The sequence below is a fragment of the Hevea brasiliensis genome, chromosome 4 (assembly GCF_030052815.1).
Source record: "Hevea brasiliensis isolate MT/VB/25A 57/8 chromosome 4, ASM3005281v1, whole genome shotgun sequence".
NCBI lineage: Eukaryota > Viridiplantae > Streptophyta > Magnoliopsida > Malpighiales > Euphorbiaceae > Hevea > Hevea brasiliensis.
In genome coordinates this window covers 4,539,878-4,565,777 of record NC_079496.1, presented here as the reverse complement: position 1 = coordinate 4,565,777, position 25,900 = coordinate 4,539,878, and the positions used below count along the sequence as shown (strand labels likewise).

At 36.9% G+C, this 25,900-nt stretch overlaps 4 protein-coding genes across 6 annotated transcripts; 2 read left to right on the top strand and 2 right to left on the bottom strand.

The window, feature by feature from the left end:
* Positions 1-1,187: 1,187 nt before the first annotated feature.
* LOC110673231 (protein TIFY 4B) lies at positions 1,188-6,902 on the top strand. 2 transcript variants are annotated; one of them, XM_058145108.1, is made up of 8 exons: positions 1,188-1,491; positions 1,672-1,799; positions 1,891-2,063; positions 3,193-3,280; positions 3,369-3,528; positions 5,532-5,595; positions 5,695-5,903; positions 6,506-6,902. In XM_058145108.1, the coding sequence occupies exons 1-8, from the start codon at positions 1,374-1,376 to the stop codon at positions 6,520-6,522; spliced, it is 957 nt and encodes a 318-aa protein (XP_058001091.1). In that variant the 5' UTR covers positions 1,188-1,373; the 3' UTR covers positions 6,523-6,902. The 2 variants fall into 2 exon arrangements, with proteins under 2 accessions (XP_058001091.1, XP_058001090.1); XM_058145107.1 differs by having other exon boundaries at positions 1,189-1,491; positions 3,190-3,280.
* A 636-nt stretch (positions 6,903-7,538) lies between these two features.
* LOC110673232 (acireductone dioxygenase 1) lies at positions 7,539-9,156 on the top strand. Its single transcript, XM_021836299.2, has 5 exons — positions 7,539-7,641; positions 7,728-7,815; positions 7,916-8,010; positions 8,450-8,689; positions 8,788-9,156. The coding sequence occupies exons 1-5, from the start codon at positions 7,630-7,632 to the stop codon at positions 8,914-8,916; spliced, it is 564 nt and encodes a 187-aa protein (XP_021691991.1). The 5' UTR covers positions 7,539-7,629; the 3' UTR covers positions 8,917-9,156.
* Positions 9,157-16,416: 7,260 nt separating this feature from the next.
* LOC110673201 (chlorophyllase-2) lies at positions 16,417-18,296 on the bottom strand. Its single transcript, XM_021836258.2, has 2 exons — positions 17,931-18,296; positions 16,417-17,345 (listed from the first exon to the last, which is right to left on the bottom strand). The coding sequence occupies exons 1-2, from the start codon at positions 18,198-18,200 to the stop codon at positions 16,674-16,676; spliced, it is 942 nt and encodes a 313-aa protein (XP_021691950.1). The 5' UTR covers positions 18,201-18,296; the 3' UTR covers positions 16,417-16,673.
* Positions 18,297-19,713: 1,417 nt separating this feature from the next.
* Positions 19,714-23,869, bottom strand: LOC110673279 (VAN3-binding protein). 2 transcript variants are annotated; one of them, XM_058145106.1, is made up of 7 exons: positions 23,415-23,869; positions 22,822-22,929; positions 21,629-22,073; positions 21,272-21,499; positions 20,879-20,928; positions 20,525-20,582; positions 19,714-20,367 (listed from the first exon to the last, which is right to left on the bottom strand). In XM_058145106.1, exons 1-7 carry the CDS (start codon positions 23,715-23,717, stop codon positions 20,153-20,155), a joined length of 1,407 nt encoding a protein of 468 aa, XP_058001089.1. In that variant the 5' UTR covers positions 23,718-23,869; the 3' UTR covers positions 19,714-20,152. The 2 variants fall into 2 exon arrangements, with proteins under 2 accessions (XP_058001089.1, XP_021692050.2); XM_021836358.2 differs by having other exon boundaries at positions 22,822-22,932; positions 23,415-23,864.
* Between the last annotated feature and the right edge of the window lie 2,031 nt (positions 23,870-25,900).

Genomic DNA, 25,900 nt, shown 5'->3' with positions numbered 1-25,900 from the left:
ATATCTTCTGTTTAAAGGTTATTTGCCAATTAACGGATGATCCACCTGATTTTAATAACCATGAAATTTCTCATCTTCTCATTGTTTAATAATGATTGAAACTGATGCATTGATGCTGATACCAAAAAGGGAATGCTTTCTTTTTTATTATAAGTAAACAATATATTATAAATGGTTTATATGCTGGTCACTGGTCACTTGGCATGCTACCCTAACCCTTTCGAACCGTCCCATGCAGAGGCTAAGCAAACTAATCATTATGGTAATTTATTTATTTATTGAAAAAAAATACATGTATGCATGTTCAATGGCGAAAAAGATATTAAATTTTATTTACTCAATAAACAATAGCATATATATATATATATATATATAATGCCCAAATACACAAAAGGGTCCCTTACAATCTTGCAAATCCAGCCAAAACAAAACAGGCTCAAAGACCCCAGGAACATAAAAAATCCTAAGTTAAAAGTGTTCGTCAACCTGACGGTGAGCATGCAAAATGATAAAAATGTCTAAATCACGACCATGCCAAGGAGCTCCATGCTAAACCACTAGAAGGCAGCCAAGAAAGGGACCCAATCAAAGCACAAAAGAGCCAACGGCTATGGAAGGAAAGAACCTTAGCAGGTTATCTCAAGCCAATGAGGATGGGTGGTAGGATTCCATAACCTTTCAATCTCATGTAGCATGGAGGTCTGACGCTAGAACCAAAGTACCGAGACCAAAGAAATTAACCCTCATGTGGATCGAAGAAAAAGAAGTCCAAGAAGCAGAACAACACAGCCAACCCCACTGCACAGTTCAATCAAGGAAAACACCCTTGTATACATTATTATAACATGGAAATAAATACTAAAAATTGAGAATTATTATTTTAATATTATTAAAAAAATTTTATTTTATAAAAAAGTTGAATGGGTGAAAACTCGAAAATGTATCCCTTAAATGAGTAATACGTCAAAGATAAAGTAAGGCTATGTAATCTTGAAAATGGTGGGCAGTTTCGCAGGATAAAAATTACTACAGCGTCAGGTGTTTGGTGGCATAAATGCAATATGTAACCTTTTTAACAACTCCATTACTCTAAGTAAAAACAACTATTAATCCACCAGTAATCTTGACTTCCATCTACGTGGCAGCCTAGGGTGCATCCCCGTCTTCAAAATGCTCCCTCTATTCCCCAGGCTTAAAAAAAAAAAAAAAAAAAAGCTCAACGCATCGGCATCGCCCACACTCTCACTTACTCCCCTGCCCCTCCCGTCTCTGCCTTTTCCCCACTTTTTCACCCCCTTCCACTGCTCCACGAAATCACAACAGCCTCCTGCCGTTCGCTCGACCTCCGGCGAATCTCTACTCTCTCTGGCGGCATGGATGCGGGCGTCAGGTCATTCCGGTCGATACTTGACAAACCCCTAACTCAGCTCACAGAAGACGACATTTCCCAGCTCACACGCGAAGATTGCCGCAAATACCTCAAAGAAAAAGGTCCTTCCTTTCTAGTTGTTCTTTCTTTTTTCCATTTTTCTTTATTTATTTCTTTCTTTTTCCTCCATTTTCTTTTCCATATTTGTCCCTGCGTTTCGCCATATTTTCCGGTGCCTGTAAATTTAGAGGAAGCTGACACGTGTCTCTTTTTTCTCCGGGTTTGTGAGAATGTTCGTACAGGAATGCGGAGACCTTCCTGGAACAAATCACAAGCGATCCAGCAAGTAATCTCCCTCAAAGCTCTTCTCGAAACTAGTGAAGACTCCGGCGCCGGTGCTCTGCGGAAAATCTTAGTTTCCAAACCACCGGTCAATCCCAACTCTCTCTACTAACAGTGAACTGTTACTGTCTTTTTTTTGGTTTAGATTACGTATATAAACCATTCTAATTTATCTGTAGGCGACTTCAAATTCGGTTGATTCAATGAAGGAACCCAGTGATATAAATAACAACGCAGTTTCGGGGTCTGTAGATGATACTGCTCCGTGCCGGCAAAATGATTCCCCGAAATCTACTCCAGGGCCGTTGGATTGCCAACCTGAAGAGGCCGATAATAAAGCCTTTGCTTCCAGGTCAATCTGTACTTTTCAATTTTGACTCTATTTTTTTATTAATTTTCCCGATAATGTTAATCGGATTCGTTAATCAACTTATATCAGTGATTAACTGATTTCCATCGATTGATGTAGATGGACCCTGCAATATGGCTGCTGAATTTAATGCTCTTCTTTAGGTGCAAATTCATACTCTCAGAATGGTTATCCAATTCTGGGTTAGGTTTGACTTGTAAGGATGATATTGCTTTGTGGGTTTTGCTGCAGGCTGTATAAACAGTGACTTTGGTATCAGTAGTTTTGTGAAACGTAAGTCTTAGGAGCTGTTTGGTATGAGATTGGGTGATTGTTAACTTTTAACCTCATTAACTTGTTTGAATAAATTTTCACCTCGTTAATATTTATTTTTCCTTAGAGGGATAAATTTTAACCTAGGGGCATAGGATAATAATTTCCTCTTAAAGGTTAAAACTCATAAGGGTAATGGCTAACCCTTATTTTTTAACCTTCTACTAAATGCATTGTTAGCTCTGAATTTTGATGAGGACAAGAGTAGGAGTCTTCTCTAAATTTAGGGACTAGCTGATTCGGTATTCTTTGGTTAAATTGTCTTGCATGCATCTTATTGAATCCTACGATCTGATTGTAAGGTGGGTTTTTTCATTAGGATATGTTTTAGAGATGATGCCAGATTTTTTTACTTTGTGGCCTTAAACTTGAGGTGTCCGGCCTAAATGATTTGAACTTGTTATTCCATAAGTTCCTCTATTTATTCTGAATAAAAAAGGAAGAGTTTCACCTGATGCTGGAAATGAAGAAAGGGAAGAAGGTGGGTGTTGGAAAGAATGGTGGTCAGCATGGAGAACACCTAGTAATGGGCTGAGACAGTTTATGAACAGTATAACTTTGAAACATGTTGGTTCAAACATGCATTATTTTGTTTCTGATTATATATGCAGTCCTGTTTAGACAGCACATTTTTCTAGTTGATTTGTTGGTAGATGGTTTGAGACTTCAGTTAATGCATCAATGCAACTAGCACACTTGATTGAAACTGGGCTTTTTGCCATCCAATATGTGGTTACTAGCTGTCATTATCTCCTCTGCAACTCTTTTATTTAAGTATTTGAAAATTTGGCCACAGAAGTCTTGATGCAACAGATGGATCGGTTGGGCAAATGACAATTTTCTATTGTGGAAAGGTGAACGTGTATGATGGAATCCCACCTGATAAGGTAATGAAGCTTTCCCTTTGAATGGATACCTCAAGATAACTCTGATAGCATGTTGGCCTTCCAATGCGTCCAAAATATGGATTTGCAGGCCCAGGCAATCATGCATCTTGCAGCAAGTCGAATTCAGTCACCTATGGATGATCCAATTCGTAGACCTGCATTTTCATTTCCATGTCATTTTCAGACCCAAAGTGATAAACATGGTTTTATTCCTCCTAATGCTGCAATCTCTCAGGCCAATCAAACAGGTAGAATTTTAATATGGAAGCATTTACCATTTGCCCTTTAAACCTTGTAATTTTGGGCACTGAGATTGTGTTTCTGAGAATTACTTGAGCTACGATGGATGTGGCTCAACCTAGAGATGTGTTTTGTAAATGGAAACATACAGCAGCATATTTCCTTAACACAAGAAAATGAAATTTTAAAATCAGTGATTACTGTTGTTACAAGGAAATGTGATGATATTCCAAAGTTTCAAAACATTATAAATTACTTCTCGAGATCTTCAATTCAAAAGCTGTACATAAATGAACCATTTGGCTAGAGTGACAAAAGGAGTGAACTCATATGAGATCTAGTATTAACTAATTCAAAAATAAACATAAGCTCGTAAGAAATTGCTTTCATATAGTGATACTGAAGTAAATGGTCTATGCATTGACTTTAGAGAGAAGATAGAATATTCTCATCTGTGTAGGGAGAAAGCTAGCATATCTCATGATCCTGGTAAAGACTCTCCCTTAGCTTCTTGTTCTGTAGATTTTTCTACATGTTGGAAAACATTGTCATAGTTCTCTTTGATCAGGATGAGTATCTTTGTTGAAATTTTAGAACTGTTGTGGCTGGGAATATTCACATTTCAATAATGTACTTATTTTGACAAATACTAAGAAATATTGGTGCTTTAAGTTCCTAAATATCTTAATGCTTAAAGACTTAAGACATTTGATCAGATGGGTTTCTCTCTAGATATGGCTTATAGGATAGGCTGGATACTGGGCTTTTGTTCTGAGCGTTGTTACTCTTAGATCCGTATGATTAGATATCATTTGAGGAGGCTTTTCGATTTCTCGATAAAGAGAAATATGACCAAAATAGTAGTTCGAGTGTATATCCTCATACTTCTCTCATTCTATGGAACAAATTGTATTTTTGGATCTTGTTTATGAGATTTTTAAATTTTAATATTTTTACCTATTTTTCTACTTTCTATGTACATTAAAGTGCTATAGTATCCTACATTTTATTATTTTCTACTTTATTTTTTCTCTCCATCTTTCTTATAATTCCCTTTTGCCATTTTTTGGTTATATTTTCTTCCTTTTTATTAAAAAAACCAGAATATTTCACAGGTGAAAACAAGAAAGACACTTTGAATTTTTTTTCTTTTTACCTTATATCTTCAAAAAGAAGAAAGAGGATTTTCCTATTATTAAATTCAATAGAATATTAAGTAAAAAGAAAACTTTAAATGAAAGTATTGTTCTCACACTTATTCTGCATTACATTGGCCTCATCTTGCTGAAAACTATATCATCCCCTAGCAATGTGATTGAACAAATCATTGGTATTGAGCAATTTTAATTGAACAAATCATTGGAATCAAGCAATTTTACTTGTTTTTTTTATTGTTTGATATTGGCATAACAAGATGAAGGGCGGCATTTTCATGGAGACAATTTATTTGTATTGTAAAGTGCTATTCACTGCACTTGTATTGCTGCCAATGAATTACAAGCCATTGCCCCCACCAACAGTGCATCCATGTTAGCATTGTCAGTGCCAATATCCTTTTTTGTATGAAAGTGTTTGATTCAACCGTCAATCCCTTTCAATTCGTGCTTAATTTACTGTCATCCTCTTCTTTGCATGCACTGGGATTAGCACTATTTACATCAGCACCTAACACCAACAGTAATAGGTGCAACTGCAACTATCTTCTCAAGAACTATTGCGATTAGCACTATTTCATCATCATCAATTCTCTCTCCTGCTTCACGTTTTCAAAATAAAATAACCTTTTTCTTTTACTGGCACTCTTTTTGCCACACGCCCGTGCCACAGCTACTCTGCTTCTACATGTTTGAGCAAGAGATTACTTTTCCAGTACATTTATCATGCATACAATTTACTTGTGATTCAGCAGTGAAAAGTGCCCTGAGCAGAATCTTACTTTAGCTACTGAAAGGACAATGTCAAGATTGTCAGTTGTTTGCACATCCTTTTAACACTGTTTACTCTTTGAAAGATGTAGAGGGTCAAGCAAACCGAAAAGTGTTATTGCAGAGATATCTCGAGAAGAAAAAAGATAGGTACTTTCAGTGACAGATTAGCGTTTCATGTATTATAGTGACTGGAAAGCTATTAACCTTTGTGTTTTTCTCCACTTTTACCGCATATATCACTGATAGGGGAAGATTTAAGGGCAGGAAAAATACAGGACCTACTTCTTCTAGTTTGGAGGTGTATTTGAACCATCATGTGAAGATGCAGTACGCAAATGGACAATCAACCAGGAGCAGCACAAGCTCCCCGCCCCAGCCTGGAGTGCCACCTACCTTATGTAGCTCAGCTGAGGATCAGTCAAAGATTGCTGGTTTTTCTGTTGATCTTAATGAAGGTAGACCCCAGAATTCTTTTCCATTGCGTGTTTTATGACCTGAAATATGCACGACATTTATGCTACTCATTGCTTTAGTGCTCATTATTGAACTGTTGATACCAAACATTTGATATATGGGCTGTCCAATCTCATTTGTTTGCTGGAATTCTGAAGAATGCCAGTAAAGATGTAATTTCAATAAAAGAACAATACATTTTTTCTGTATTGTAGTTATATGCCACTCAAACCATGACTTTTGGTTGTAACCATGCCATGTTTGGGTAGAATTTTTGGTATGCTGCTGAGCATGACATAGTTAACCATTTGAAAATGGGTAATTCTAATGTTCTAATTTGTGATATAAGTAATATATAGGTGTGAGGTAATTCATTTTTTTTGTTCGTTTGACTCCGTTGGTGGTCTCAAACTCAAGATTTCATTGTCCTGTAGACGGCTTTAATACCACTGAGCGAAAGCTCATTGGTTTGGTATAAGGTAATTCTAGTGCAGCACTGCAGCTTCTGGGGAATGTATTGATTCTTAATGAACGGGTCATTGCAAATTGGGTTGTTATAATGAGTGCATGTGAAGATGGTTTATCTATTATTGGTGCTCTGCAGATGTCCAAGATTGTTGAAATGGTATTTGTGATGTATGGTGCCTGGAACTGTGTAGAGTGCCCTCTACGGAATCACCATTGTCAAAGAGGAAACCAACCCAACAATCTTCAGCATGTCTGCATCTTACATGATCTGAGCTCTTACTTGATAAAGGCAGTTTTTATTTTTATTTTTTTCCCTGGCCCCTTCCCATTTCAAAAGATCACTATGAGAGAATTACTTGTTAGCAAGGGATTTCACTCGCAGTTGATCAATTTTGTAATAGAATCATGATCCTGAGAAATTCCTTGTTTCTGATTGTAATGTAACCTTTAGTTGAAATATGCAGCCTTGAGCAGCTATGCTCTTTACATAATGTAAATTTCGATGGAAGCTACCACCCAACGTTCTTGTTGCATTTTGTCCTAGTTGTAACCAGTTTTTTATTCTTCCCTGGATGATTACTAGCATTGCTCGCTACTGTCCTGTACCTGAAACCTTGAAGTGATTAGTGATAATCATGTTGGTGAGCATACGCTGTTAACTGATCGCTAGACTGCCATCTATCGCAGATACATAAGGGACTTGATGTGTTTTTTTGACGATGGTAATCTGCGCCTCTACTCCTTTAGATTTTTCCATGAACCATTTGCTAGAGTTTTAACACATTGATCTTTTCCATATCACGCCTTGTTTGAGCATAGAACCGATTAACAGTACCTGCCCATATTACTGACGAGTTTTGATTTCTCATGGTTGTTTGCTAAAGCTTTTTGATAACTGGGGAAGCAGAATTTAAAGCTTCTTAGTTGGACCACGGATCTGTGACAATTCCAAATTCAATATTTGTAATTGAAGAACTATTATTATTATTATTAAAAAGCAAAAAAAAAAAAATCTTGCCAAGAAAAACGATTGAATCACTTGCGTCCCTCATCACCGGTAAATGCCAAACGCGATATTATTTAGGCCAAGCAATAGCACCACAAATAGCAAGAGGGAAAAGGATTGAACACGTGGCACGCAACTGTAAGTCACCGAGAAATCGGGAATCTACATTTGTCTCTCTTCTCCTCTAAAGCAACGGTCTTAGCAGAGTCTTGACTCCCGCGCGAAGCAGTGAGGATTCCATTTCAATCTCACCCATGGCTATTGACGTGAGTTCTTTTTCCTCGTCGGATTAAGTATATGCTCCAGTAATCTTCTGGCTGGGATATTAATTGGAGGTCGTGCTCTGTTGCAGGCATGGTTCATGGACGAAAGCAGTGAAGACCAAAGGCTCCCACATCACCGCAACCCACAGGAGTTCGTTTCCTTGGATCACTTGGCTGGTCTAATCTCTCTCTCTTTGGTTTTCGTCTTTTTGCTTGCGCTTTTTTTTTTGTCCATTTTATGTTTATTAGGATTTCTAATAAACTGGTAATTTTACAGAATTGGGAGTGCTGTATTGGCACTTGAATCCAGAGGACTACGAGGACGGTGAAGAATTGAAGAAGATCAGGGAAGCAAGGGGATACAATTACATGGTATTTCGTTGTTTCTTCTGGGACTTTGTTTCTGATTAGTTTCCTTGATTCTGTTGTCATTGTTACATTATACTAATAGCGAATGAAAGCTTCCTTGATTTTGTTTTATCAATTTTAAAGAGTAAGGAGAGAATAGCCTGCCAGTTTTATGTAGACCCTTAAATGTTAACCAAGATTATAGGTTAACGAAGACGACAAACTGAGCTCTGCTACTTGTTCACCAAGGGGCGTATCTCTTTCTTTATGATTATTGAAAATTAACTATTTATAAACTTTTGTTATGCCGCTATGGCATTGTTCAAAATTCAAGATGGCTTGTTTGCTTGTCTTATCGTTTTCATTTCGTTTCATGTTCTAGAATGCAGTCAAACAATGCTTTGCATAATTCCATCTGATTCACACAAGCATAAAAATAATCTTATCATTGCTATACTTCCAGGACTTACTTGATTTGTGCCCAGAGAAAGTTGCTAACTATGAAGAGAAGCTGAAGAACTTCTATACAGAGCACATTCATGCTGATGAGGAGATACGCTACTGCTTACAGGGGAGTGGATATTTTGATGTTCGAGACAAGGATGATCGTTGGATCCGAATCTGGATCAAGGCAGGTGATCTTATTATTCTGCCAGCAGGAATCTACCACCGTTTCACTCTTGACACTAGTAACTATGTTAAGGTAATATGAAGACATAGTACTATGAAGTGATTAATTAATGAATTGAATGTTACTGACTGTCAACTGATAAAATTCTTTGTGTGGGTAATAATGTGCAGTTGATGAGGTTATTTGTGGGAGAGCCAGTGTGGACACCCTTTAACCGCCCACAGGAAGACCATCCTGCAAGAAAGGAGTACATAAAGAGTTTGAATGAGAAGGTTGGATTAGCACTTGAAGCTCATTAAGGTTCTACAGTGCTTGCCAATGAATTGTGATGCAACATCTATATGGCTATTTGGTACTACAGCTCTCTAATTTATGGGATGATTTAGGTCAGTCTTTTATATATGCATATTGCAGTTCAGTTGGGACTCCAGCAATAAAACTACAATGTAAAACTAATATAAAGCATATGTATATCTGGATGTTGTATCATTCTAAAGCATATGGGTACGATTTCATATTGTGCCTATTACGTGTTGAAATTGTGACTATAAGGCTCAATCTTATCATCTGGTATATGCTTTAGGGTGATTACAAAGACAATCTATCTAAAGAACTCCAGAACTAATTGGAGGTTGAACTAATTCATTTTCTCTGGAAGCATTGTCTTGGGACCATTTCAAGTGGGTGGAAATGCATCGATTTCGTTTGGTTTTTCCCTTATGGTTCTTGAAAGAGCAAGAGAAATGAAAAGGTATTTCCAAAGATCACCAAATGTTAGATAGACGTGTATGACATTGACGATAATTATTTTGCCATCAAACTGCTATTCAAGAAGCTATCTTCGAACCGTTCTGAGAGCACAACTGAAAGCAAAGGAGATGAGTTACTAAACGTTTTCTTAGGTTCATAATAAATTTTCTTAATAAATTAGGATTGGGCTCAAATGGTATATGTGCAAGTAAATTGTATGCAACACCCTTAATTTTTAAATTAATTATTTTATGGGTAAATATTAATATTTTATTTTATTTAAATTTTGAAAAATTATTTAAAATTTTTCAAATTTTAGAAATCGTGTTTGATTTTCTGAAAATGTGAAACTTAGATAATTTTTAAAAATTAATTTAAAAATCACGTGGCAAAACTAAAAATATATTTACACTCTACATATTTTTTTGAGTTTTTTGAAATTTTTTCGGAATTTTTGGGCCTCATTTTTTGTCTTAATATAGAGTAAAAATTCAATTTCGAGTAGCTTGAATCGGACCGATTGAATTGAACCGAATCGGGTCGGACCAATCAAATCGGATTGGCCCTCTCCCTTTTCTCCTCTTCTTCCCCGCGCATCCCGATTCCCTCTCTTCCCTCTCCATTTTCTCTCTCCTCTCTCCTCCCCTTGCCACTCCACTGCTGCCTCTCCCTCCCCAGCTCGTCGGTGCGCCTGCACAGACTCTCTCCACAGCTAGCCAACACTCCAGGCCGCTGGAAAATTGCCCCAAAGACCCTTACGTGCGCAACGCACCATTTCGTCTTTCTGGCCAAAATTTGGCCACCGATTGGACCGGGTCTTGTCCCAAAGCCCATTTACACCTCGAGAACTTTTCATAGATACCAAGAATACAAAAATCCATCAAGCAGTTTGTCTAATTTTTGTCCGGGAAGTTTTAGCCCATTTCGACCTTTAGGTTAGATTTCTTGCAAACTGTGAACCCCACGAAAAATCCAAAAGTATCAGAGTGCTCTCCTCGACGAGAGCTTCGCAGCAATACCCATTTTAAAATTTTTCAACACCATTTTCCTGTGAGTCCCATGAAACTTCGCAGTATTTTTTCGAGTATTAAATAAGCTTAATAAATTTCGTAAAAATTATATACTAACCCCGTGTTGTGGGCTTCGCGTAGGTACGCTCGTTTAGAGGAAATTCGACAGTTGCTCAGGTTTTTAATTTTGGGCCAGGCAGACAGGCTACCAGGAAAGCTTTAGAATCGGGTCTAGATTTTTAGCTACCCCACCATTTTCATACATCTCTCAAGGGTCGGAATTGGCACAGGTAAACCTGAACCCTCATTTTTCTTAATTATCTAGGCCTGATTTCGATTAAAAAACTATAAAATATTCATGGTAGGTTAGAAAATTATAATTCCTTTTGCATTAGTTTAATAATATTGCTAAGGACCGTGGGGCAAAATTTTAGAACTTTTAGAGCTCATTTGGGTAGTTTTTTTCAAAAGAATTAGTTGTAGGGACTAAATGGTAATTTTTCAAATTATAGTGGTTGACTGTTTGGATGCCCAGAAGAGGCCATGTGATGTGATTGAGTTGTGGATGTGTGACTTGTGGATATAGAAGTGCATTTTGAGCCTTTTTGCAGGTTGGGTAGGTTCTAGGTATAGGGGAGACTCTGCTGAATTTTCGGCACGACTTATGGTGTCTTTAGTCCTTTTTAAAATTGTATCGAGTCAAATATATTAAATAATTGCAATGAAATTTGTCAGGTGAGCCGGGACAGCCTTCCTCCTCCGCCCAGCCATTGCAGTGACCTCGGTTCAAGTCTGTGAGTAGAATATTGATTTTAATTATAATTTCAATATTATTATATATTCAAGGTATGCCCATTCATCATCTATAAATATATTTATGTAGTTAAATACTAGGCACATTTTATGTTACATCTTTGGTTGATGAAATGTTTATGGATGTTATTTTATGTTCATTTGGAGCAGTGTGCGTGTGTTGGCGTGCGTATGGTGTGTGGTATTAGTTATGGACAAGACGAGTAGATGCAGGTGGAGCTTGACTCGCTGGGACCCGATCCTTTTATGGATAAGTCAGGGTAGGCACGGCTCGAGATGATCTTGCTGGCCCCTGCATTTGGTTTATCAACCGAAAGTCCGGCTTGAGAGACACTCGCTAGCAGAGGTTGGATTAAGAGAGCTGTATAGGGGATCAGCTCCCATATATGTATTGTTTGAACATTATTGGGTGTACCAGTGCTCCAAATTACCTTTTTGCTGTTATGATGTGATTTGTATGAAAATTTTGACGGTGTTACATTCCACTCTTCCGGATGCATTAGCTTTAGATAGTTATAGAAATTATGGTTAAAATCAATATTTTACTCTCTGAGTTGAACACTCACTCCTGTTCACCTTATTTTTCCAGGATACATGAGATTTCTTGTTAAGTTCTAACCTGCCTCTCTCCTTCGCAAGCAATCTATTAATATATGTTATGCTTGTATAATTTTACTAAATTCTAGACTTTGCATATGTTAGGAGTATTTTAATCAATTTGGGATCGTAATAGAATATTATGTTAAATTTGTAAGAACATTAAATGCATGTATGTGTGCGTGTGATTGGATTGGATGAGGGAGCTGAACTCCTATTTGATTTTATAATATGATGAATATGTGGAGGGTGAGCTAAGCTCCCCAAATTATTATATATTGTGCTTATAGGTCAGGTGAGTCAAAAACTCCCCGTTATATGGTCCATGTTATGGCCTGACTCTGTCCGGTTGTTTTCTTGAAATTGGGCTTAAAATGGGCCTTATAATTGGGTTAAGGAATAGTTAAGCTTACTACGGGCCTCGGGGGCTTTAGACTGGCCCAGGTCCTAGTGCCCGTCCGACCCATAGATTGGGTCGCGACAAATGTGGTATCAGAGCTTAGGCTCTAGATTCATAGGGAATATATGTCTAAAGTTTTGGGGAGAGCCTAATAGAAGTCACATGCGGAGAATAAGGTCTACATTCGTCCTTGCATTGTCATCTTTGCTTCTAGTTTTTGCTTCATATAATTGTGTGAAAATATGAGTCTATAGAGCTATGTAACATAATATTTTGAATTTTGTAGACTAATACTGCTGAATTTCAGGAAAATGCGTAGAAATAGAAGGGCTGCCACTGCACCAGAACGGGATATGCTAGACGAGGTGTAGGCACAGGATGAAGTGCCTGCCCCGAGGAGGCAAGGCAGGAGACCTAGAGCTGCTCAAGTAGAAGAGCAGCCGCCACCAGTTCAGGAACAGTCTTTTGTGGCCCAGGGTCCTGTGGACCCAATGGCAGTTATCCTAGCCGGATTACAGAGAATCATCGATACGATGGCATAATATATAGTCTACCATCCACAACAGCAGCAGCTCACTGCACCAAGAGGGGAACCTTACAAACAAATAATTAATTTTAAAAAGTTAGTTTCTGGTATCTATGATGTAACTAATGATGCTTACCTGTTTTTGGACTCCTGCAAACAGGCAAGGGTGGAACTGCAATTAACTGACAAGAGATTGGTAGAGTGTATGCAGCAGGTATTGAGGCCAGTGCTAAGGCAGTGGATGACAGACTACGTACTACATCGTATTGAGGAATTATCTCAGACCCAGTTTGTGGAACTGTTCGTCAATAGGTTTGTGCCAAAAAGCTTCAGAGACCAAAATCAGTGGGCCTTTGAGGCCTTAAGGCAGAATTACAGATCCGTAGATGAATATACTACAAAATTTTTAGAACTGAGAAGGTATGGCCCCACAGCAGTGGCTACAGAAAGTGTGAAGGTAAAGAGGTTCCTAAATGGGCTGGACAGGAAGTATGCAAACCTGGTCATGATGTCTGATCAGTCTTTCGATGTAGTAGTTGATCGAGCTCAACATATTGAAATCAGCTATACAGGAGATGACAGTAAATGGGCAAAGAAAAATAGAGCAGAGGGTTCTTCAGGTGTTCCCTACATGGGTGCCACGGATAGTAGAGGCCAAAGTCATTACAGAGGAAGAAGTAGAAACAACAAAAATGGTGGTTTTAAACATAGATCTCCAGGATTCAGACCAAGGTACAGGTCCAGCAGTGGTTACAGTTCGGGTTATAGCAGTTCTTGGTCTGGTTCAGGATCCTCCATGGCACCCTGCATGTAGTGTGGAAGAGGACATTCAAGACCTTGTATGATGGGTTCAGGAGTATGCTTTCGATGTGGCCAGCAGGTTCACTTTGCTAGAGAATGTCCTATGTTCAGCGAGCCACAGATGGGGTTACAGGGTTCTGTTGCAAATGTTCCTCGTCAATTGTATCCTTGTGCTTCAAGCATGGCAGGCAGTCAATTCAATGGCCAACAGGGCCGAGGATAAGGAGGACGTGGATTTGGAGGCAGGTCAGGAGGTAAAAGTCAACTCCAGGGTTCTGTAATGCAAGGTAGGGTTTAGGCTCGGGTTTTCACCTTGACCCACTAGGATGCTCAGGCTTCCAATCTAGTTGTGGCAGGTATTCTTCTAGTCTATTCCTATGAGGCTCGTGTTTTGATAGATCCGGGTACTACGCACTTATTTGTCTCCCCCCGTTTTTACCATAAGATTGGGTAAGAACCCTACAACTTTAGAATGCCCCTTGTCTGTAGCTACCCCTCTTTGTGATAACATAGATGTGGATATGGTTTTTCTAGGTGGCCCAGTGGTAGTGGATGGAAGGATCCTCCCAGCAGACTTGGTTCCTCTACCAGTAATGGATTTCAATGTAATTTTGAGAATGGATTGGCTGGCAACTTATTATGCCACTTTAAACTGCAGGAACAAAAGGGTGTACTTTCATATACCTGGTGTGGAAGAGTTTAGCTTTAATGGTGACAGAGCGTGGTTCCATATAACTTGGTGTTAGTAAATAGTGCTAGAAAGATGTTGAGGCGTGGGTGTTAGGGGTATTTGGCATTAGTGAAAGATACATCTGTAGAAGGTGTTGACATTGAGAATGTTCCTGTTGTCAGAGAATTTATGGATATCTTCCCTGAGGAGCTTCAAAGGTTACCACTAGGAAGGGAAATAGAGTTTTGCATTGACATTGTGCCGGGTATAAACCCCATATCAATGCCGCCTTACAGGTTGGCCCCAGCAGAATTGAAGGAACTGAAGGAGCAACTACAAGAGCTTCCGGACAAGAGTTTTATCTGTCCAAGTACCTTCCCTTGGGGCACTCCTGTTCTATTTGTGAGAAAGAAAGATGGGTCCTTAAGGTTGTGTATTGATTATAGACAGCTGAACAAAGTAACTGTGAAGAACAAGTACCCACTTCCTCAGATCGATGATCTGTTTGATCAGCTCCAAGGGGCTAGATTCTTTTCCAAAATAGATCTACGGTCAGGCTACCATCAGTTGAGGATCATAAATGAGGATATACCAAAAACAGCATTCAGGACTAGATATGGTCAATATGAGTTTCTGGTGATGTCGTTTGGACTCACCAATGCACTAGCGGCCTTCATGGACTTGATGAACAGGGTGTTCAGGCCGTTCCTGAACCGTTTTGTCATCGTATTCATAGATGACATTTTGGTATACTCTCGGACCGAGGAAGAACATGTGTGGCATTTGAGGATGGTGTTGCAGACTTTGAGAGAGCACCAGCTATATGCCAAATTTTCAAACTGTGAATTTTGGCTAGAAAACATCTCATTCTTGAGACACGTGGTTTCGAGTGAAGGCATTCAAGTGGATCCCAAGAAAATTGAGGCGGTAACTGATTAGTTTAGGTCTACAACAGTCACTGAGGTGCAGAGTTTTCTGGGCCTAACTGGCTACTATAGGCGTTTTGTATAGAATTTTTCCAGGATAGTAGCTCCCCTAACTAAGTTAACTTGGAAGAATGTTTCATTCATTTGGACAGATGATTGTGAAGAGAGCTTCCAGAAGCTTAAGGAATGTCTAACTACAGCCCCTGTGTTGACATTACCGATGAGTGGTGAAGGATATACTGTGTACTGTGATGCCTCCAGAGTTGATTTAGAGTGTGTTTTGATGCAACATAGGAAAGTAGTGGCTTATACTTTAAGGCAGCTAAAGAGGCATGAGCATAACTACCCCACCCACGACTTGGAAATGACGACTATAGTCTTTGCATTAAAGATCTAGAAACACTATCTGTATGGTGAAGTATGTAAGATATACATTGACCACAAGAGTTTGAAGTACATCTTTCAATAGAAGGATTTAAACTTGAGGCAGAAGAGATTGATGGAATTTATGAAGGACTATGATTGTACCATCTAGTATCATCCTTGGAAGGCAAATGCTCTGTTTGAACATTATTGAGTGTGTGTGTGCTCCAAATGATCTTTTTGCTGTTATGATGAGATTTGTATGAAAATTTTGATGGTGTTGCATTCCACTTTGCAGGATGTATTAGTTTTAGATAGCTATAAAAATTATGGTTAAAATCGGTATTTTACTCTCTGAGTGGAACGCTCACTCCTGTTAATCTTATTTTTCTAGGATACAGGAGATTTCTTGTTGAGTTCTAACCTGTCTCTCTCCTTCGCAGGCAATCTATTAATATCTGTTATGCTTGTATAATTTTATTAAATTCTATACTCCGCATGTGTTATTAGTATTTTAATCAATTTGAGATTATAATATAATATTATGTTAAATTTGTAAGAATATTAAATGCATGTATGTGTACATGTGATTTGATTGGATGAGGGAGCTGAGCTCCCATTTGATTTTATGACATGATGAATATGTGGAGGGTGAGCTGAGCTCCCCAAATTATTATATATTGTACTTATAAGTCGGATGAGTCAAAAACTCCCCGTTGTATGGTACATATTATGGCTGGACTTTGTCTGGTTGTTTTCTTGAAATTGGGCTTAAAATAGGCCTTAGGATTGAATTAAGGAATAGTTAGGCTTACTACGGGCCTTGAAGGTTTCAAGCTGGCTCAGGTCCTAGTGTCAGTTAGACCCATAGGTTGCATTGTGACATTGTAGATGAAGGTCATGGGTACAATGCTCATGTCATTTTCCTTAAAAAAAAAAAAAGGAAAAAAAGAGAGTGCACTCTTTCTTTGTTCTAAATTGAGAGATGATGATTACAAACAATAAAAACAGAATCGTCATAGTTTTTGTAGAACAAAGAGCAAATCACAAATCTCTCCAGTGAAGAAATTTGTTTCTAATTCTATCCTTTAAAATAACTTGAATATATGTATGATTGATTGTGCTATCCAGTACACCATAGCCTGATCTAATTACTGACAAATGCAACATCCAAATCTTAAAATCATTCAAATTCAGAGTTCAGAGCCGAAATTCAGCTGTTTGAAGCTCCACTGGTCCAGTCTGCCCATTTCTAATAGCCATTAAATCACTGCTGTCACCTCCCAAATAGGCTTTCATAAATGCAACCACAACACCTCCAACAAACCTCCTCATAGGCTCCCTGGACTTGCCATTCATGCACAAACAATACGTAGCTTTCCCTCTAATCCCTCTAGTATCGTCATCTAGCATATCTAGATGACCAAAATCCTTCACAACAAAATAACAAGCTGGTTTTTGACATTCCTTATAAAAGTCCTCATGATTAACACCCTTGGGTGCACAAGGAGGGAACAGAGGGTTCCTTTTCACTTCACCTAAGCCAGAACCAATTACCATTGCTGCCATATCGAGATCAAACGAATGAGGAACATAGGTGAGTACCGGTGGAGGTGTTTGTTTCCCTTTGTCCATTCCATCAACTGGGTCTACCCCTATTATTGCTGAAAATCTTAGCGTGGAGGCTGCTTTCTGTAGAGCTAGTGCAAAAGCAGTCTTTCCTCCTCGACTATGGCCTGCAAGTCCTATCTTGCTTAGTTTTGGTTGGACATGGAGTGGCAGCACTTCTTGCAGCCCTTTGGATAACCAGTTTGTTATTGCAGCTGTGGATTTTATCTCCTCACTTGAATCTGCCCCAGCCACAGTGTACAACTGTCCAAGTCAAATACTCAAACTTGTTAGCTCTGCAAATAACTCTAGTGCCACTAAATTAAAATTCATTAGTCTGGTGATTTATGCTCTGCCATAATATTCTCTTAGCTGATAAACACATACATGTTTTTGTTTTCCTGTGTGAAGGGGGACGTGGTATGGCGCCAATGGCCTATGGGCTTTAAGAGCAAAAGAACTAGGAAAATAAGGCATGAAAAAGAAGCATCTCCAGAACCAATCACGTCAAGAGTCCACTTGATAATGAAAACCCCATAGAGAGTCCATAATTTCCCTTTCAGAAAACTAGAAAAGTCCACATTTCTTTTTACCTTTTGCACTAAGTTACTTCAGATTATCAACATGTGGCATCATTGCTGCTCTACAAATACATGACTCTGATATTTGGTAATTATTATCATTTTTATGAACTTCTTTCTGTACTTTAATGGCAATTATTGAATACTAAAATGAAAATTAATAAACGGAGAAAAACCGATCAAATAATTACTTTACTTGAAGAAAAGACATACAATTAGAAGCAAAAATCTGCATATAAAGGGGGGAAAAGAATTCAGAGAAGGATACCTGAGGAGCAATAACAATGAAGCCATGAGAAGCAACATGTTGGATGAGGAGAGAATAGAAAGAGTTATAGAGAAGGTAACCATGGAGGAACATTAGAATTGGGAATTCTCCTGCTTCACATGGCATGGCAATCAAGAGTGGCTTTGGAGGTGGAACAGCAAGTGAAGATTTTGTGGAACATGTTTCTGATTCTACTTTTTGAAGCACTGTTGTGTATTTCCCAATCTCAAAAACACCTGTTGCAGTAGCAGTACCAGAAGAGCAAGACATGGCTGATGGAACTAGTTTAGTAGCTTATCCTTTCCCCTAAAAAAAAACAAAGCAATGCATATAAATTTGTGCAGGTCAGAAAGATAAGTTGTTCTATCATGTGTCCTTCTCATGGCCACATTCTTTAACAAAGTCCATTGGGCCAATACTGTGGGCCACATTGGGTCTTGTAACATTACCCGCTTCTCACTATAGACCCATGCCAATGCAGCTATGTCTTGCGATCTTGAAACTAGCTCTAACTGGATGTGAAGCCGAAAAGCTTAGTCTGGAGTCTTGCATTAACTTCATATGTTCTCTTAGAATGAAGTTGTGCGCTTATTTGGTATCAAATGATAATTTTCGTTACTAGCTCTCTTTTTCATATAAATGTTTTGCTAGGCCTGTTGGTGTTGGTCTCTGTTCCAAGACCAGCATTTGCTCTCTCAAGCAGAATATCAGGCTCTCACAATTAGCAACAACCACTGAATCAATGAAAGATGAGTTTTGGGAGAGTGTAAGAGCTTGATGAGGTTTGCAGAGTAGGGTTCAGTTATGAGTCTTGCACTAACAGGGCTAAGAAACAAAGGGTAGCAATGATATTGGTGAATCCGGCGATGTTCATGAAGGTGGAGATACTTCGATTCTAGGCCAGTTGGAAAGTGGCAAAAATATTTAAAGTGGGTCAACAAAATAGGTGAACGTAAAATTTTTAAGGAAAATTAATCTATTTTAATAAAAAATATTATTTTTTAAAAAAAATAAATTATTTTCTAAATTTTAATAATTTTATTAAACAATATTTATATATATAATATAAATATATATCACTAATTTAATATTACAATTAAATAATAAAAAAATATTTTTTTTAAAAAATAATTTTTATAAAAATATTTTTCATATACAAATTATTTTATATAATTTCTTAAAAAAAAATGAAACTTAAATATTAATAATGGCAAAATTTAATAAACAATCTCATTTTTATAATAAAGCAAAGGAATTAAGAATTTATTATTATTATTATTATTATTATTATTATTATTAAAACAAGTTAACGTTAAAAGGAATTTTTCGTTAAAAAGAATTTTTTATTAAAAAAATATAAAAATAATAAAATAATTTTTAAAAATTTTCTTTTTACATTAAAATTCAAGACAAACGAAACCTAAGAGTAGATATCCTTCGTCCAGAATGTTGGTTTATAGGTTAGAGCTTATTGCATTTTTTCTGGTTCAAATAATTTTTTTTTAAAGAAGAATGAAAAAAAGAAAATATTTTAGGGCTAAAAGAAAATTTGGTCGAAGTTGCGGACTGTCTCTAAAATCACATTAATTCCCTACATTCCTCAGACATTGAGGATCCTATCCTATCCTATCCTACTTAATAATTTACAAAAACTCGAAACAAATGGAGAAAGTGGAAGATAACAAAACTACACAATCATGGCTCCACGGGTTCACCACTCCAAAGTACCTTAAAGCAAATGCCATAGAACAAAGTTGAGGGAGAAAAACCAGGGCCACAGATATATAAAAACTAAGAACAGTGCCATTCTCTTGTATTTAATTGTATAATCTACTATCATCAAAATGAGCTCCTCTTCCTTTCATTCCCTTTTTGACCACCCCAGTCCAAGTTACTCCTTTCATTGCCTGTTCACTGAAAGAAACAAATGCTTTCATCACATGGCTTCTGCTTCCTTGTGATTCATAACACTTTTACTTTTCCAGTACAAAAACAATTAACATATTCCCACTTAAACGCAAAAAAGAAAGAAGACTCCTTACATGGATATCTAATAATTAAAATCTTTGATTTCTCCTCCTTTACAAAACAGCAAAATACGAAAGTATAGCCCATCTAATAATTAACATCACAACGTTCACTAGGGTCTACGGCCATATATTTTCTATTATCCCAGTTTTCCCATTCCCATTTGCCAAGCTTTCGTCCCTTTTGTATAAAAGTTAAATTCTGTGCCTATTGTTTCTTTCTTCTGCGATGGCCAGAAGCCTTGACACACCTTGAGTCCACATCTCATATTCCCTCTGGCTCAGACATTCAAACTCCACAACACCCCGCAACACGGTCTTCAACGCGAAATATCGCCGATTCTCACCACCCTCAAGCAAGTGGCGTCCCGGCCAGGCGGGAATATCTTTGATCACTTCCAACACCACATCTGTAAATTCAAAAAGAGAAGAATTTAAAGACCATCCCTTTTGATCTTTTAGACTTTAGTGCCATTTAACTTTCTCAAATCCCCAAATTGAATAAGACCCACCCCTCCAATTCTGTTTTTCATATTAATAGAGAAAGACAAAAGCAATGATATTTACTCTTTTTCTTTTTTGTTATGGTCCCGGCAACATGTCTGCTCTTCATCTTCAACATAACCTGCACCAAAAGAAGTTTCAAAAGTTAAAGGAGGTTAGGGAAGAACATAGAAAGAAAGAAAGTAGATCCATTTATTTCATAATAATGATCAGAGCTTTAGCTTTTGTCTTGATGCCTTTTTCCTTCATCCGATTCACATTCATAACAGTCATCATTCCCAAATAATTAACATGATTTCATCTCTCTAAATAACGGACTAAGAATATTGGTTTGGATTAGACTCTTATACCTGATTCATTCTGTTCATATCTATAAATAATGGACTAAGAATATTGGTTTGGATTAGATGCTTATACCTGATTCATTTTGTTGATATAAACAGAAACTATCTTCCAGTGAAGATCACCTGCATTAATCACAGATAGGGTAATCAAAATTCTCTCCTATAGCAAAAACAAAATTAGAATTTTTCCAAATTGTGTTATTTTTCTCCACATATATCTAATCTGCTAAAAGCAATTACAACAATCTATAAATAAAGGAAGCTAACAGACCAAGATTTCTACCCAGGAAAATTGCAAACTTTAGTGAAGCATCTAGATGTGGAAATGCAAATTCAACAAGCTAAAACTTGTAATCAAGATAATTTGCTTAACAAGTTAATCCCCATTTCATTCCAAGAAAAACAACCTAAAAAGGCAAAAGTATGAAACACTTATCAATTGCGGTAAATCAGAAATATTATTCACCTTTACGAGTGCGCTTGAGGAGCTCACAGCCTCTGGCTAGCAACTCCCTACTGCAGATCCCTAGGAAATTCTCTTCAGGCACAAGTTCACCACTGAAACTACCATTAGAACTACCATTACTACCATTTCCACCACCAACACCTAATCCTTTCTCCACAGGAATAACTGCTGCTATGTTCCACACCTCCTTTAGTGCTCTTGCCTTCAATGTTGCGGCCCCACGTAAAGCTGCAACAACCATATCACATAAAAGATAATCTGTTAAATACAAATGCATAAATCAAATCCTATAAATGCCATATATAATCTATGTCTTTGGTATAGGATTAATTGACATTGAATAATTAAATAAAGAACCTGTGGCTGCAGCAGCTGTTAATGTCATTATATCACCCGGAGACCGCACATTTACAGCAGAGCTGACAACAGAAGCTAGGTGATCACGCTCTGCCCCCATGGCCTCCGCGGCCTCAACGCATTGGGCTGCAACCAATGTGGCAGCAGATGCCACTGCCATATCAGTCTTCGCCATTTGCTCATCCTTACCGTTCCCAGAAGAGGCAGCAGTAGCAGCAGCGATGGCAGCAACAGCTGCGGCGACGCCAGCTACAGAAATGGCAGCATGAAGCTGGGCATTGTGGGCCCTCGTCTCCTCCTTTTTCTTCTCCCTCCTATCCTTCAACCACCTACCAACCGTCTTACCACCACCGCCACCACCACCTCCTCCAGCAGCACTAATGGAGGCACCAGGCGTAGCCGAGGGCGTTCGGTACTGGGTGTTGGTGTTATTTTGACGGCAATACTGCACAGAAAAACAATTGAATTGGCTCATCAAATTACCATTTCTAGAACGTAAAGCTTCCGATTTGTTTCTCTTATGCATCATGAAAAACCATTGAAGAACGAAAAAACAAATATCATGGCTAACAACAATAATTAATTGATCATTAATTAATCATCCCAAAACAGATGAGATGAGTTGCGCTAATTGTGTTCTGATGGGTAAGTTGCATAAGCCATAAATGCAAAGCTCTGTTATTTTTTTTAACCAATTCGATAGGGGAGCTACCGCACACCCGTTTTTTGACAGAATTAAAGGACCAGAACATATTTCAGATGGATATTTTCTATTTTCTCTCCCTTTGGACTAAAAATAGCTCTAGCAAAAGGTCAAATAAGTAATTATATAATTCACCCAAATCAAACAAACACTGTCCTCTGAATTTTGGCTAAAAATAAAATATAATAACACAACTGACCTAGATTTCTCTCGACCAAAGAAAAGTATATTGGAGAAAAACGGAAAAAAAAAATTATTGTCTTCGGAGGCTATTAAAGGGGAGCATTGGTTATAGAGAAAGCCTGAGATATGTCTTCTAGGGCATGACTGGGTCCAGTATACCAGTGTAGCTCAGTAATCTTGTTCTGAAAAAGCCAAAAAAAAAAAAAAAAAAACAAACAAACCAATGGATGCACACAACAGGCAAATCTTATTGCAAACCCAGTAACAGTTCTTGAAAACTTGTAGTACTAGTCATGTGTTTGTGTACCTTGACGTCGTCGATCTCGGACGGGGAGACAGGAGGACTGTCCGTTAAGGAACCATTAAGAGGGCCACTGCTGTGTGAAAGCCTGCCTGAAGTTCGTGGGGATACCTCCTGCTGCATTAAACGGCACGAAAGAAGATGGGGTTTAGGAATTTTTAAGGAAATCATAGGTGGAGATATTGTGAATTGGTATTGAAATGGAGAAGAAATTATTGAGTAGTTTTATAGAAGTGCCTTGCTTTCTTCGAAAAAGAGAAGCATCAGGCGGAAAATAAAATGTTGCAAATCTCGCTTCAAGTTTCCATACCAGTTTGAATTCTTCAAAAAGATTCTATTGTGTTTATTTTAAATTCAAGATTAGAGAAAAACAAATGTAAAATTAGAACAAATTTTGTCAAAAATATTCAAAACCAACACCCAAAAGAGCCAAAACACTGTAACATCAAAACCAAATTAAAAAAGGACAAAACCAGTCAATTATATAACAAGAGAGAGAAGAAAACAAAGCAGAAGCTAGAACTTTAAGGCCAAGAGCCAAAAATTATAAATCCCACAAGTTGTCTTTATCCTTTGGCACTCTGTTTCACATAACTCACCGACTGTGACATGATTCTTTCCATGACCATCTGAGAGGTCTCAGAGGAAGCAAAAGAAAATGGGTTCCCAGAAACGGTAGCACTCTCCTCTAACTCTCCAGCAATGTCCTCCTGTATAGCACAGCCAGCACTGCCACTCATGGTATTAGAGAGAACCATTTGAGGCGGAGCAAGGGCTTTTGAGACCTCCGAGGCTGAGACACTCCATGAACGCGAGAGGAACTCCATGGGCTCGCGGGGCGTTTCCGGTGGCCGGAAAAGGGCCATGTCAGGTCTCCAAGGCTCGGCCATGGGTTTTTCCATTTGAGAGAGAGAGTGTGTGTGTTTCTGTTTTGTGCAGTGGCGTTTTTACTGGAGTGTGGTTGGTTGGCTGCTTTATAGAGGGAGGGTGGCATGAAGACAAACCTGACTGAGATGTCAGCTCCTATGGGCTTTTGTTTAAGGATTTGAATCACAGATAATGATAAAAAGAAAAGATAATAAAATGAAGATCCCATGCATGATATCAAAAAATTGGGCAAATTGCATAGATAGTATATGTAAAATTCAATTTATAATATAAAATTTTAATTTAAATAATAATAATAATAATAATAAATAATGTGATCCTTGATAGTCCCTTTTCTAAATTTAAAGTATATTTTATATTATTTAAAAATAACAAAATTTTAATTATTTTTTTACCATCAAATAAAAACACTATTCATATAACCATCGTTCTCAATATTTTTCCTCACCCAGTCATGTTGTCTTCTACTTTCTCAGCTTATTCTCCTCTCTTTGTTTCTTCCTCATTTCGTCTCGTCTTCTTCGTCCCTTCCTATTCTTATCAATGGAGGAGACTGTGAGATCAACCACTAGCCCCAACTCTGACGTCCTCACGGCTCGATCGACTCTCAATTCTGCCCACTTGGGTTTCTTTAGAGAAGTCACCCATGTTGATTTCACTGGTAGATTGGATTATTTTGAGTTTTATAAAATTTGAGTGGAATATTTTTTCCTTTATATGAGAATTTAGGGCTTAATTTCATTCGGTATCCTCCAATTTTAAAGTTATTTCATCACCTTCCTCCAATTTCAATTGTATAAAAAAAATATATATATTATTTAGGAATGACAGCAATCATGATACTAACGAAGATCACTTAAAATGCAAATCTGATTATTAATTTCAATATTTAAATTTAATTAAAATTTATTTTTAATTATCGAATTTGTTCATTATTATTATTTAAATTTATTTAATTTTATATATTTTAATTACTATTATACATAAAAAAATACTTTTAGTAATAATTTATATTTTAAAATTTTAACAATTCTATAAAAATATTAAACTTCTATTTATTTAAAATATAATATGTATAAAATTTATAAATATTATTATCAAAAATAAATATTTTATATTTAATTAATTATTTATATAAATAATTTCTAGTAACGAGCACCTAATCTACAAAGCCCAAATTGAATCCAATCGTAACATAGATATTATTCTTCAAATATGAATCCATTTCAAACCCAAGTTTGGTTGAGTTGAGTAGAGATGGCAACCGATAGGGTATATGTGAAAATCACTCTATCCAAATTCGAACCCGATTAATAATCTCAAAATCTGAATCCGCTCTAAACTCGATTAAAATTTATTCTCAACTATCCGAACCCGTTCCAAATCCAATTGTTATTTCCCGAAAAATATTCGAATCCGTTTTATTTTATATATTTAATTAATTTAATTAATAATCTATATAAAAAATTATTTTTATTAATAATTTATATTTTAAAATTTTAATAATTTTATAAAATATTTCAATTTTTTATATAAAATAAAATATATAAAATTTATAAATATTATTATAAAAAATATATTTTTTTATCTTTAATTAAATATTTATATAAACGGGTTCGAATAACGGATACCCAACATATAAAACTCGAACCCGATCCGAACCCGTTACGGGTATTAAATTTCAAACTTGAACCCGTCCCAAACCCAATTATATACTACTCAAACATGTTCTATTAAATTTTGATCAGATTGAGTACCCGTAAAAATTCGATCCGTTGCCATCCCTGTAATTGAATACCCATAAATACTCAACTTATTGCCATTCTTACCGATAACTTTTTTTTTCATTTTTCTTTTATATTTGAACAAATCAATTATAAATTATTTTTATTATGTTTAATCCACCTAAATATATATACATGAACTTTGGCTAGATTACCCAACAAAATATGGCTAAAGAGGCTTTTAAAACTGTATAAATTTTGGGTATTATTAAATTAAATTTTAAGTATTTTAATTATATAAATTAAAATTAGTAAACGATAAATGAAATTAAGACGAAATTTCAAACCCTTTCTTACTCTCTCTCACGTGTCATTATCCTCCCCCATCTTATTATTATTATTATTATTATTATTATTATTATTATTATTATTTCTCTCCTCCCCTCTCAAATTACCCTGACTTAAAAAAAAAA

Excerpts from the sequence above, each read along its gene's own strand:
- LOC110673231 (XM_058145107.1), top strand. The coding sequence starts at position 1,374 with ATGGATGCGGGCGTCAGGTCATTCCGGTCGATACTTGACAAACCCCTA. Across the intron at positions 1,800-1,890 it reads TCTTAGTTTCCAAACCACCG|GCGACTTCAAATTCGGTTGA; the intron begins GTCAATCCCAAC and ends ATTTATCTGTAG. Across the intron at positions 3,529-5,531 it reads CTCTCAGGCCAATCAAACAG|ATGTAGAGGGTCAAGCAAAC; the intron begins GTAGAATTTTAA and ends ACTCTTTGAAAG.
- LOC110673232 (XM_021836299.2), top strand. Across the intron at positions 7,816-7,915 it reads TTCCTTGGATCACTTGGCTG|AATTGGGAGTGCTGTATTGG; the intron begins GTCTAATCTCTC and ends GTAATTTTACAG. Across the intron at positions 8,690-8,787 it reads ACACTAGTAACTATGTTAAG|TTGATGAGGTTATTTGTGGG; the intron begins GTAATATGAAGA and ends AATAATGTGCAG.
- LOC110673201 (XM_021836258.2), bottom strand. The coding sequence starts at position 18,200 with ATGTCTTGCTCTTCTGGTACTGCTACTGCAACAGGTGTTTTTGAGATT. Across the intron at positions 17,346-17,930 it reads TCATTGTTATTGCTCCTCAG|TTGTACACTGTGGCTGGGGC; the intron begins GTATCCTTCTCT and ends TGACTTGGACAG.
- LOC110673279 (XM_021836358.2), bottom strand. The coding sequence starts at position 23,717 with ATGGAAAAACCCATGGCCGAGCCTTGGAGACCTGACATGGCCCTTTTC. Across the intron at positions 21,500-21,628 it reads AACAGCTGCTGCAGCCACAG|CTTTACGTGGGGCCGCAACA; the intron begins GTTCTTTATTTA and ends TGGTTGTTGCAG. Across the intron at positions 20,583-20,878 it reads ATATCAACAAAATGAATCAG|GTTATGTTGAAGATGAAGAG; the intron begins GTATAAGCATCT and ends CTTTTGGTGCAG.